The following is a 12,827-nucleotide window of genomic DNA, read 5'->3' as shown; positions in this document are numbered from 1 at the left end:
CATGTTTCTCTACTTTTAAGGCTTACTCTCATTAGTGGTAACTTGTATAAATAAAAAATTTCAGAAGATACTACACATAACATTGTAGTATGTGAAAGGTGGTATTTCAAATCAGTGAAAGAATGCATTATTCACTTATTCCTGCTGGGAAAATAGGACAATTTTGTAATACGTTATCATGCAAAATGCTAGATAAATTATAGAGGGAGCATAGGTACTAGAATAAAATATGTGATTGAGATTAATCATGATATGAGAAGGATATTTCTAAGCATGAAACCAATGGCTGAAAACACAAAAAGATAATTTTATATGACTACAACAAAATTTTAAAACATATATAATGCAATAAAGTATCATGAACTAAGTAATGTAAACCAAAATTGATGACTGGGGGAATATTAAAAACATATATGAAAAATAATATTTTTAATATTTATTTTAAAACACATAAATTAGTAAGCAAAAAAATGAATACCCCATATGGAAATGGGGCAGATTATGACAAGTAAGGAGTAAAAGTGGCTATTTGTTTTACAAAAAAAAATTCAAATCAATACAATGAGATTAGCAAATTGGTGAAGATAGATGAGAATAAAGATACACGGGGTATCCAAGGTTCAAAGCCGAAGGTGCTTTCCCACAGTGCTATTTGCATGATCTTTCTGGAGAAAAGTTGGGCAAAACATGTAACGAACATTAAAAAGATTGTTATCATTTAGACCAGCAATCCCTTTCTAGAAATTTATTTTAAATAATAAAGATATGTGTGAAGATTTGTCTTCAAAGGTGTTCACATCACCATTATTATAAATTGTGTAAAACTGGAAACAATATAGATACCCCCAAAATAATAAATTGAGTAAATTTTGATGCTTTAACATGATAAAATATTTGCAATCATTAAAAGTTATTTTTACTATATATGTTGAAATAATGTTGAAATAACTCATTCTCTTGAGAAAAGGAATTATAAAATATAGTGTTATATATTATCCCATTTTAAAATAAGAAATTAATATTCATAAAACAATGTATAGTAGGGCATATATAAAGAAAATATTAAGAGTAGGTGAAGGAAATGAAGATAAATTTTCCTAAATTTCTGGTTCTGTTTTTATATACTAATTTTTCTATATCTACTTCATATACAACTGTATAATGAAAAGTATACAGATAATAATAACTATGGGGAAATAACCTCTCAGCAATGATTCTCTGGCTTTTGTATTATATGTGGGCATTTGTGATGTGAACTAAGTTTATTCCCACTTGAAAGTGTATGCAGTTAATCCTCAGTCACCCAGTGGAAAACGTGACAGCCAGAGTACATTCCCCATGCTAACCCTCCAGTTGCCTTTGTATCAAGCTGCTGGCCATTGTATCAATCCAGGGGCCTGAGGAGATATAGAGTGAATGTAAGAGTGGCAGCCACTATGTAAGAGCATGTATGTCTGTGTTTCAGATTCCATTTCAATGCCAAATATTTTCCTTTTAAAATAAATAATCAAAAAACCTTTTTTCATTTGTAGATCATGTAACAATTTACAGTTTTTTCATCACACTTTATTTCATTTGATTTTAGAGATGGCATGATTTAATAGAAGAAGTACAGTCTCAAATTGCAGAGCTGCTATGATGTGTAAAACTCATTTGTCTCAGTTTCATCATCTATAAAACAATGATAAACATAAGATTGTTTATCTCTTTAAGAAGGTTAAGTGAAAAGCCATTCCAAATATTTAAATCAGCATAGACACATAATCCCTCATTAAATGCTTACTATTGTTTTATTAAGGCTTGTTTAACAGATAATTGCAATAACACAATGAGGTAAACAGGAAAGAAAATGTCTTCATTTTAGAGATATGGAAAAAGGCTCAGAAAAATTACTCAGAATCACAAAATGAAAATGGAAGCTGGTGTCTTATTAATAATAATATATGAGAATTGAATCCACTGTTTTCCAAAATCGTTTTTAGAAAATGAAAGTAGAAATCAAAGTATGTGAATAGGAAGAAATAAATGTCAGTTTCCAGATTTGTGTGTGTGTGTTGAGTCAAAAAATGTTGTCAGACAATAGGTTTCTTTTATCTCACTAATGCAGACTTTATGATAGGTTTACTCATAACTGGAAAGGAATAAAAAAGAAAAGGATGTTTGAAATTTCACAATTCATAATATTAAGGAATGGCCACGTAATGAATCAGTGACAACATTCCAAATGAAACAGAAAACACTGAAAAATAGCAGCAATTCTGGCTAAGAAATTCAGAAATTCAGCCATATGGAAAAGCTATCGAGTATCCTCCTCTGCGCCATCTCAGGCCCTTAAAGACTAAGGCAGTTATTTGAATTCAAGTTATTTTTGCTTATGTCTACTCGTTTTCTCTTCCTCTCATCTAATTACTAGCACCAATAAAAATATTCTGTGCAATTAAAGTGATATAATATTTTATGAAAACAAATCTGTTCATCTTTGTATTTATCACTGGTCTTATTTATTGTTGGTATTCCCCAAAAAATGTAGACTAAATACATAACTGGTTAACTTTGAATGGATCAATCCAGTACTACTTGCTTCATGAAATCTATTAACCTACATGTTTTCATGTGTCTTTTCTTTTATAGAAAGCAGAGATTGCTATTGCCCCTCTGACAATCACTTTGGTCCGAGAGGAGGTCATTGACTTCTCTAAGCCCTTCATGAGTTTGGGCATATCTATTATGATCAAAAAGCCTCAGAAATCTAAACCAGGAGTGTTTTCCTTCTTGGATCCTCTGGCCTATGAGATTTGGATGTGCATAGTCTTCGCCTACATTGGTGTCAGCGTGGTCTTGTTCCTAGTTAGTAGGTTTAGTCCATATGAGTGGCACACAGAAGAGCCAGAAGATGGAAAGGAAGGACCCAGTGACCAGCCTCCCAATGAGTTTGGCATCTTTAACAGCCTCTGGTTTTCCTTGGGTGCTTTTATGCAGCAAGGATGTGACATTTCACCCAGGTTAGTTTCAAAACCCTTAAGTTCTTCACCAATTCCACAGTAATTCTAAATATTGTGCATAACATCTCTCTATATGTTCTTTTCCTGGAGGCAGAGCATTGCTTGAAACACAGAAAAACTTTGCAATCCCAAATTAATCTAAATATACTCATAACCGATTTTTCCAAATTAGCACAAAGTATGGATACATCATAAAGATTAATTTCCCAATGGAAAAGTAACATATGGAACCCATCAGAATGCTCAAAAATAACTTTGTATTAATATTTCTTTCAGTGATTACAGATGGAAACTAAATCTAAATTCTTAAGAATAGGAATTTATTTTCATGTTGTCTCCTTTTCAAAATCAAATGTTTTGTTGTTCTGTTCACTTTTGAAAATTAATTTTGAACTCGATTTATATCCCATGTAGCTTAATGGAGATTTCTACCATGGAATTACCTAAAACCTGAGTTAATATAGTAGGTTCCAGATATACATTGTTCTATCTAATAATCATAAACAAGCTAAGCAGTAGGCAAAGAGTCAGCAACGTAAATACTATATTTGTTTTCCTTATCGGTGGAGTAACGGTTCATTCCATAAGGATGTGTTTCAGTTATGTTTGTCAAAAATGCAGCCAACCTCCTGTTGCAAGAAAAATACCAAATTTCTCTCAGAAAAATAGCTGAAGGCAGGAGAAGCTAAGAATTGAATTTAAAGTGACTTATATTAGCATCACAAATATATGTATTTTTAAAGAAATGCTTTCTCAAAAAGAGACATTTTAGTTACAATGCAGTTTGCATTCCTTAAGAACCAGGAACACTATAAATGTGCTTAAATTCCAATAACATAGAAAGTTGAATCAATAATCCTCAAATAATGAAATGAAAAGAAATTAAAGCAAATCAAGTAATAGTTTTATGGGTTTTTAAAAATTTATTTATTTGTTTTTTATACAGCAGGTTCTTATTAGTTATCTATTTTATACATATTAGTGTACATATGTACACTAATCCAATCTCCCAATTCATCCTACCACCACCACCACACTACACACGCTTTCCCCGCTTGGTGTCCATATGTTTGTTCTCTACATCTGTGTCTCTATTTCTGCCTTGCAAACTGGTTCATCTGTACCATTTTTCTAGATTCCATATATATGTGTTAGCATACAGTATTTGTTTTTCTCGTTCTGACTTATTTTACTCTGTATGACAAACTCTAGGTCCATGCACCTCATTACAAATAACTCAATTTCGTTCCTTTTTATGGCTGAGTAATATTCCATTGTATATATGTACCACATCTTCTTTATCCATTCATCTGTCTATGGGCATTTAGGTTGCTTCCATGACCTGGCTATTGTAAATAGTGCTGCAATGAACATTGGGGTGCATGTGTCTTTTTGAATTATGGTTTTTTCTGGGCATATGCCCAGTAGTGGGATTGCTGAGTCATATGGTAATTCTACTTTGACTTTTTTAAGGAATCTCCATACTGTTCTCCATAGTGGCTATATCAATTTACATTCCTACCAACAGTGCAAGAGGGTTCCCTTTTCTCCACACCCTCGCCAGTCTTTGTTGTTTGTAGATTTTCTGATGAGGCCCATTCTAATCAGTGTGAGGTGATACCTCACTGTAGTTTTGATTTTCATTTCTCTAATAATTAGTGATGTTGAGCAGCTTTTCATGTGCCTCTTGGCCATCTGTATATCTTCTTTGGAGAAATGTCTATTTAGGTCTTCTGCCCATTTTTTGATTGGATTCTTTGTTTTTTTTTTAATACTGAGCTGCTTGAGCTGTTTATATATTTTGGAGATTAATCCTTTGTCCATTGATTCCTTTGCAAATATTTTCTCCCATTCTGAGGGTTGCATTTTCGTCTTGTTTATGGTTTCCTTTGCTGTGCAAAAGCTTTGAAGTTTCATTAGGTCCCATTTGTTTATTTTTGTTGTTATTTCCATTACTCTAGGAGGTGGGTCAAAAAGGAGCTTGCTGTGGTTTATCAAAAACCTTTTGATTTCTTCAGTGATCTCTTGGTTATTTAGTAATGTATTGTTTAGCCTCCATGTGTTTGTGTTTTTACGGGGTTTTTTCCTGTAATTTATTTCTACCCTCATAGTGTTGTGGTCAGAAAAGTTGCTTGATATGATTTCAATTTTCTTAAATTTACCAGGGATTGATTTGTGACCCAAGATGTGATCTATCCTGGAGAATGTTCCATATGCACTTGAGAAGAAAGTGTAATCTGCTGTTTTCGGACAGAGTGTCCTATAATATCAATTAAATCTATCTGGTCAATTCTGTCAGTCATTTAAAACTTGTTTCCTTATTAATTTTCTGTCTGGATGATCTGTCCATTGGTGTAAGTGAGATGTTAAAGTCCCCCACTATTATTGTGTCACTGTCAATTTCCTCTTTTATAGCTGTAAACATTTGCCTTATGTTTTGAGGTGCTCCTATGGTGGGTGCATATATGTTTATAACTATTATATCTTCTTCTTGGATTGATCCCTTGATCATTATGTACTGTCCTTCCTTGTCTCTTGTAACATTCTTTATTTTAAAGTCTATTTTATCTGATATGAGTATTGCTACTCCAGCTTTCTTTTGATTTCTGTTTGCATGGAATATCTTTTTCCATCCCCTCACTTTCAGTCTGTATGTGTCCCTAGGTTCTGAAATGGGTCTCTTCTAGACAGCATATATATGGGTCTTGTTTTTGTATCCATTCAGCAAGACTGTGTCTTTTGGTTGGAGCATTTAATCCATTCACGTTTAGGTAATTATCAATATGTATGTTCCTATGACCATTTTCTTAATTGTTTTGGGTTTGTTTCTGTAGGTCCTTTTCTTGTGTTTCCCGCTTAGAGAAGTTCCTTTAGCATCTGTTGTAGAGCTGGTTTGTTGGTGCTGAATTTTTTTAACTTTTGCTTGGCTGTAAAGATTTTTGTGTGTGTGTGATATGCGGGCCTCTCACTGCTGTGTCCTCTCCCATTGCGGGGCACAGGCTCCAGACGCGCAGGCTCAGCGGCCATGGCTCACGGGCCCAGCCACTCTGCAGCATGTGGGATCTTCCTGGACCGGGGCATGAACCCGTGTCCCCTGCATCGGCAGACGGACTCTCAACCACTGCACCACCAGGGAAGCCCACTGTAAAGCTTTTGATTTCTCCATCGAATCTGAGTGAGATCCTGCTGGGTAGAGTAATCTTGGTTGTAGGTTCTTCCCTTTTATCACTTTAAATATATTGTGTCACTCCCTTCTGGCTTGTAGAGTTCTTGCTGAGAAATCAGCTGTTAACCTTATGGGAGTTCCCTTCCATGTTATTTGTCATTTTCCCCTTGTTGCTTTTAAAATTTTTTCTTTGTCTTTAATTCTTGTCAATCTGGTTACTATGTGTCTCGGCATGTTTCTCCTTGGATTTATCCTGCCTGGGACTCTCTGTGCTTCCTGGACTTGGGTGGCTATTTCTTTTACCATGTTAGGGAAGTTTTCAAATAATCTCTTCAGATATTTTCTTGGGTCTTTTCTCTATCTCTTCTCCTTCTGGGACCCCTACAATGCAAATGTTGGTGTGTTTAATGTTGTCCCAGAGGTCTCTTAGGCTGTTTTCATTTATTTTCATTCTTTTTTCTTTATTCTGTTCTGTGGCAGTGATTTCCAACTTTCTGTCTTCCAAGTCACTTATCCATTCTTCTGCCTCAGTTATTCTGCTATTGATTCATTCTAGTGTATATTTCTTTTCAGTTATTGTATTGTTCGTCTGTGCTTGTCCTTTAATTCTTCTGGGTGTTTGTTCCTCAATTCTTCTAGGTCTTTGTTAAACATTTCTTGCCTCTTATCAGTCTTTGCCCCCATTCTTTTTCCAAGGTCTGGATCATCTTCACTATCATTATTCTGAATTCTTTTTCTGGAAGGTGGCCTATCTCCACTTAATTTAGTTGTTTTTCTGGGGTTTTATCTTGTTCCTTCATCTGGTACATAGCCCTCTGCCTTTTCATTTTATCTATCTGTGAATGTGGTTTTCATTCTACAGGCTGCAGGATTGTAGTTCTTCTTTCTTCTGCTGTCTGTCCTCTATTGGATGAGGCTATCTAAGAGGCATGTGCAAGGTTTCTGATGGGAGGGACTGGTGGTGGGTAGAGCTGGCTGTTGCTCTGGTGGGCAGAGCTCAGTAAAACCTTAATCTGCTTGTCTGCTGATGGGTGGGTCTGGGTTCCCTCCCTGTTGGTTGTTTGGCCTAAGGTGACCCAACAATGGAGCCTACAGGCTCTTTGGTGTGGCTAATGGTGGACTCTGGGAGAGCTCAAGGAGTACTTCCCAGACCTTCTGCTGCCAGTATCCTTGTCCCCACTGTAAGCCACAGTCATCCCCCACCTCTGTAGGAGACCCTCCAACACTAGCAGGTAGGTCTGGTTCAGTCTCTTATGGGGTCACTGCTCTTTCCTCCTGGGTCCTGATGCACACACTACTTTGTGTGTGCCCTCCAAGAGTGGAGTCTCTGTTTCCCCCAGTCCTGTCGAAGTACTGCAATCAAATCTCGCTAGCCTTCAAAGTCTGATTCTCTGGGAATTCCTCCTCCCGTTACCAGATTCCCTGGTTGGGAAGCCTGATGTGGGGCTCAGAACCTTCACTCCAGTGTGTGGACTTCTGTGGAATAATTGTTCTCCCATTTGTGAGTCACCCACCTTGTGGTTATGGGGTTTGATTTTATTATGATTGTGCCCCTCCTACTGTCTCATTGCAGCTTCTCCTTTGTCTTTGGATGTGGGGTAATTTTTTGGTGAGTTCCAGTGTCTCTTGTCAATGATTGTTCAGCAGTTAGTTGTGATTCCAGTGTTCTCACAAGAGGGAGTGAGCGCACATCCTTCTACTCCACAATCTTGAACAAATCCCCAGTTTTATGGTTTTAAAACCAGGATTAAGCAAATGTTAAGTTAAAACCAACAGGTGTCACTTATATAATAATGGTTAAGAAAAGCATTTTAAGCTAGAAATGCCATTGAAAATATGAAATCTTTCCTCATATTAAGAAAATGTTTAAAAATAATTTGTCACAGGAATTTTAAATAGTCTGATAGTCCTGTTGAATGAGATCAATTATGATTATGCTCTGAATTTTTATTCATTTCATTCTCACTTTTCTTCTGTTCACCCACACATCCCTGATAAACAGAGAAATGGTGAAGAGAAAATGTTCTTTTGAGCGCTAGCCTCAGTTTTCAGTGCTGTTACACTGCATATTAACAAATCACATGCTTTGGTCTCATGTTGAAAGTGGCAGAGAGAACATTTTTATACCAGTATGTAAAGAACTTTAAGACATAGCTCATCCTCCATTCAGATAAGAAATGAAATATCAATCCAACCAACAAACAAACAAAACATTCTCAACTATGGTTACTTTGAGACCAATCCTAGATCTTCATGTGGTCCAGCCCCACCTTGGCATATGTCCCATCCATCTTGGCATAGCTCTGACTGAAGGTAAAAAACAAGTTCTCTCAGAAGAGCATCTGCCATCTTGTATCAAATCTAAGAGCTCACCAATTGTTAAGATGTATTCCTATTTTATGTGCCACAGAGAGAGAAACAGTGCTGCCAATCAAACTATGGTACTATGTTTTATCTCATCAAACATAGGCTGCATCTTAATTTTAGAGATGCTAAAGTGCAAAAGGGATCAATGAATTTAAGTAAGCATTCCTCTACTGGACCTGAAGGAAAGGCTTTTGGTTCTACATTTCTGCCAAGTAAGCAATAAAAAGGAAAAGTATTCTAAATGTGGCATTTATATATTCAATATAGCAAAAAGGATGTCAGGTGATACAGAAATACTAGAACCATTCTGAGTAGACTAATCAGAACATAAAATGATACTTGTAATTATTATTAAACATACACGGTGAATTGATGGTATTTCTTTTCTTTATGTTGATTATAGAAAGGAAAATGTTATTATCTTATCCATGTTTAGATCCCTCTCAGGTCGAATTGTTGGAGGTGTTTGGTGGTTCTTTACACTCATCATTATATCATCTTATACTGCTAACCTCGCTGCTTTCCTGACTGTCGAGAGAATGGTCTCCCCCATAGAAAGTGCGGAAGACCTGGCCAAACAAACAGAAATTGCCTATGGAACATTGGATTCAGGGTCAACAAAAGAATTCTTCAGAGTAAGTTGAGGGGAAAACTAAAAAGGAAATGTTCATAACTTTCAAATTCAGGCAATTTTGCCAATTATTATATTATGGGCTCTAGCTATTATAAGTTTTGCAAACATAATGGTAACTGCTATGTTTAAACATAGCAATGCTATATACTTCTACTTGGATTTTATAATCACTTTAATTTGAAAAAGCTAATTGATTTATTCACATTGCAAGAGGGACCCTTACGAAGGAAAAGTAACAACAAAAAGGTAAATAAAGCAACTTTATAACATAATTTATCCCAAAGATTCCAATATTCATAATGCTATGAAGATACTTCATCTGGCAAGATTTGGATTTATCTATGCTTTGGAATTTAAAGCATAAAAATGAAAGCATGGCTTTTTTTTTTTCTCAAAGAATACATTTACCTTGCTGCATTTGAATCCCAAAACCTTCATTTCATGTTATAGTACCTATATGATGTTTATTATTCTATAATCTATTCTGTAACAATGGATTTTAAAGCAATATATTTGCTTTCTCACATGATAATGGGAACAAGAACTACTAAGTTCTAGCATCTTTGTAAAACATTGTATGATATTGCATTTTTGCTGATTTCTCTGCTTTTGCAGATAAAATTGTTCAAACTGATATAATTGCGTTTCACATACGGATATAATTCCTTTGGCTTGCCATCATGATGGCAGGTATTTTGGAGGTTTTGGGGTTTTTAGCTGTTTGTACCACTATAAGGATGAATTTTTTGATCTGTGAATCTCTTTCACTCTACTTTTACTTAAATCCAGAAATTTCGCAATGTGTGATCAGAGATAAGGGTTAATTTTGTGACTTTAGAACCAAAAAACTAAAAGTGGTCAGGGTGAAATTTTCACAGATATTTCATTAGGTAATTGTGGCATCTTATATTTAACATCAATTGCTTAGGGACTAAATATTTAGTAATTTAGAAGACAAGATATGTTTCACTATTTCCTAAACTATTGTGTAAAATTAATGATAGCCCTTTAAAGTAAATTCACACTTATATACAGTACTTGGGAGATTACATTTTCATTTTAAATGTGTATATTTATTGTTTTCTCACTCAGCTTGGAAATTAAAAACAACAAAAGATACTACTCCTTAAGCCAGCCTTAACTTTCATGCACTTGAATTTCAATAATATTTCTTTTAAAAAAAATTCAATTATAGTATTCTTAGATATGACAGATGTTTATGCAACACTAAATCAGGAACAAATCACTCAAAAATTGTGCCAAACCCATCATTGCACATTGTTTTCAAAAAAACAGACAGTGAACATCTTTGTCAACAATTTGGAGCATTACTAATAGATATAAAATTTGTAAATTAATTATAAACTATTTGTAGATTTTTCTAAAACTGTGAATAATTGTCATGATAATATATTTTATTAACAATATGCTATGGATAAACTTAATTAGCCAAATTTTTAACTTACTGAGTGCATCCCAGTTTCTAAAGCTTAATATAGTAACACACTGCTCTAACACATTTTAGCATAATTTCAGTACTTTTCTGGAAATCTATGTTTCCACCCAAAAGAAACTAGGTAAAATTTAGTGACTTTGACTAAAAACCATTATGTATATGCATCAAAATAGAATACAAATTTGTGCTATCATTTACATTTTACTGAAAAATGATGACTGATTTTCATGTAAATAAAGCAGATATTTGTAGGTTCATCATTTTGCCTTGAGTGAGAAAGGGGAAAAGAAATATCATATTGATTCCCTGAAAATGTTTCAAAAATAACTCACTGTAGAGCTCTTTGGCATCAAATACATTGAGAATGTTATTTCTAATCTCTATAGAGTTTTAAAAAACTGCTCAAGTTTGAAAAACTAATGAAGTAGGTAAGAGAATATACTGATTAGAAATATAGGAATAAGGAAAGCTGCTTCCTAGATACAGAGCCTCCCATATAAGTGGTGCAGTCACCATGCCCTGTTTCCTTTCTGTCCCACCCAATTATAGTTTTAAAATTGAAAGAGTGTTATATGTATAGGCATTTATGTTGCAGAATAGTTTGAACCCTAATAGGACAAGAAAATAATTTTCCCTGGAAGCATACTTCCAGGAATGCATAAATTTGAGTTCTGTGATAAAAATCTCCTTCATTTCCTACCCTATGTTCTCCCTCCTCTCTCATACATGATCACCTGGTTTAAATAAATCATTTGTCTGATGGGTTGTTGAGGAAACAGAACGTGAAAGGTATTTTTGCCCTTGTCAAAAATGTTTTCTTATAGGAACACAGTAATGGTACATCTATCAGCTTCACTAAACTGCCTCAGGAAATGAATACTCAGCATTTCAAAAAATGTTGCAGTTGTTCTGGAAAAAGAATTAGGCCATGGGAGAAAATTACATCAGAATTCAACTGTTGCCTTGGTTTTGTACCATTATGAAACTTGATATGTTTCATGTTCTGTGCCACTTGTTAAGCATACACACAGAGGCATTTAAAGGAATTTTGTACTTGTCACTTAATGACAGGCTTTTTTAAAGGTACTTTTACATTATTATAAACCTGATTTAAACACACTGATTTTCATTTCAGTGCAGATTTTATCCTGTACCTGTTTCAGTCATCAGTGAAATCATGAATGCATAAATGAGATGGATTAGTATTTCAGGGCTTATAATATTATCAAATAGTACATTGATAAGCTCTTACTGGAACATCAGTCTTGCTGCATAAGCTACTAAAAGCAGGAAATAATTCACCTGATAACAATGTAAATATCAACTATAGTGCATGACATTTTTACATATTTTCTATTAAAAGCAGAAATGGCAAAATACTTAATTTTGAAAAATTAAAAGGATGGCACATTTTTAAATCTACAAGAATTATTATAAGTAATGAAATAATGCTTTAAATAGTTTCCCATGCATTGTGTTTCACAATAAAGATGAAACAAGTAAATCTGAGATCAATTTTATAATTTTAAAAAAAATGACATATTATCTTTGTTTATTACCTTGAGCATATTCACTCCCCAAACCTGATCTTTAAGTAGATATCACAATTGAAGATGAAGATGTAAAAGTCCCACTATCACTACATTTATGAGCTTACTGGGTCTGCAAAAATCTCATTTTAGTCTGTCTCATCAAATTTATAAAAATTACCTTATCCTCATTCCTTAGCAAACACCCTCTTACAGTCACAAGTAAGGCACAGCGATATTATTTCCAGTCCTTTACCTCCTGAATTTCCCAACCTCACCCTCTCCACCATGTGGACTTGATTTTATCTAAACCATGCCCCTTTAAATCAGAATCAGAATTTCTAAACATTAACATAGTGACACACCATATAAATTTTTTTCCCAAAAAGTTTCTTTCATCATTCCTCTATTTTCCACTGAGAGTGTGTATTTTATAATTTCTATTATACATAAGAAATTAAGCATAATTACACTACAGATTCCTCTTTCTTCTGGACTTTAAAGGAATTAATTTAACTTCTTTTGCACTTAAGATATATGTAATTCAATATATTTAAACAAAAGCAGTACTAATTTTCCTCACATTAATATGGGAATGGACATCTATAAAATATCAATGACCTAAAGGTATTTTATTCCTTTAGAAAAATCATTTGCTTTAATATTATGTTGC

The 12,827-nt window shown here is 34.3% G+C and overlaps 1 protein-coding gene across 2 annotated transcripts in view; it reads left to right on the top strand.

Moving 5' to 3' along the window:
* The window catches only part of GRIA4 (glutamate ionotropic receptor AMPA type subunit 4), a 520,203-nt gene that overhangs the window by 461,286 nt on the left and 46,090 nt on the right, over window positions 1-12,827 (top strand). For both annotated transcript variants that reach the window (XM_065881559.1, XM_065881557.1), the window contains exons 11-12: window positions 2,632-3,002; window positions 8,972-9,170. In XM_065881559.1, coding sequence (XP_065737631.1) covers window positions 2,632-3,002; window positions 8,972-9,170 — 570 coding nt within the window. The remainder of the gene's footprint in view (window positions 1-2,631; window positions 3,003-8,971; window positions 9,171-12,827) is intronic.

The sequence above is a fragment of the Phocoena phocoena genome, chromosome 8, assembly GCF_963924675.1.
Source record: "Phocoena phocoena chromosome 8, mPhoPho1.1, whole genome shotgun sequence".
In the NCBI taxonomy this organism is placed as follows: Eukaryota; Metazoa; Chordata; class Mammalia; order Artiodactyla; family Phocoenidae; genus Phocoena; species Phocoena phocoena.
Note: the sequence above shows the minus strand (reverse complement) of the source record. Positions and strands in the feature narration are given on the sequence as shown.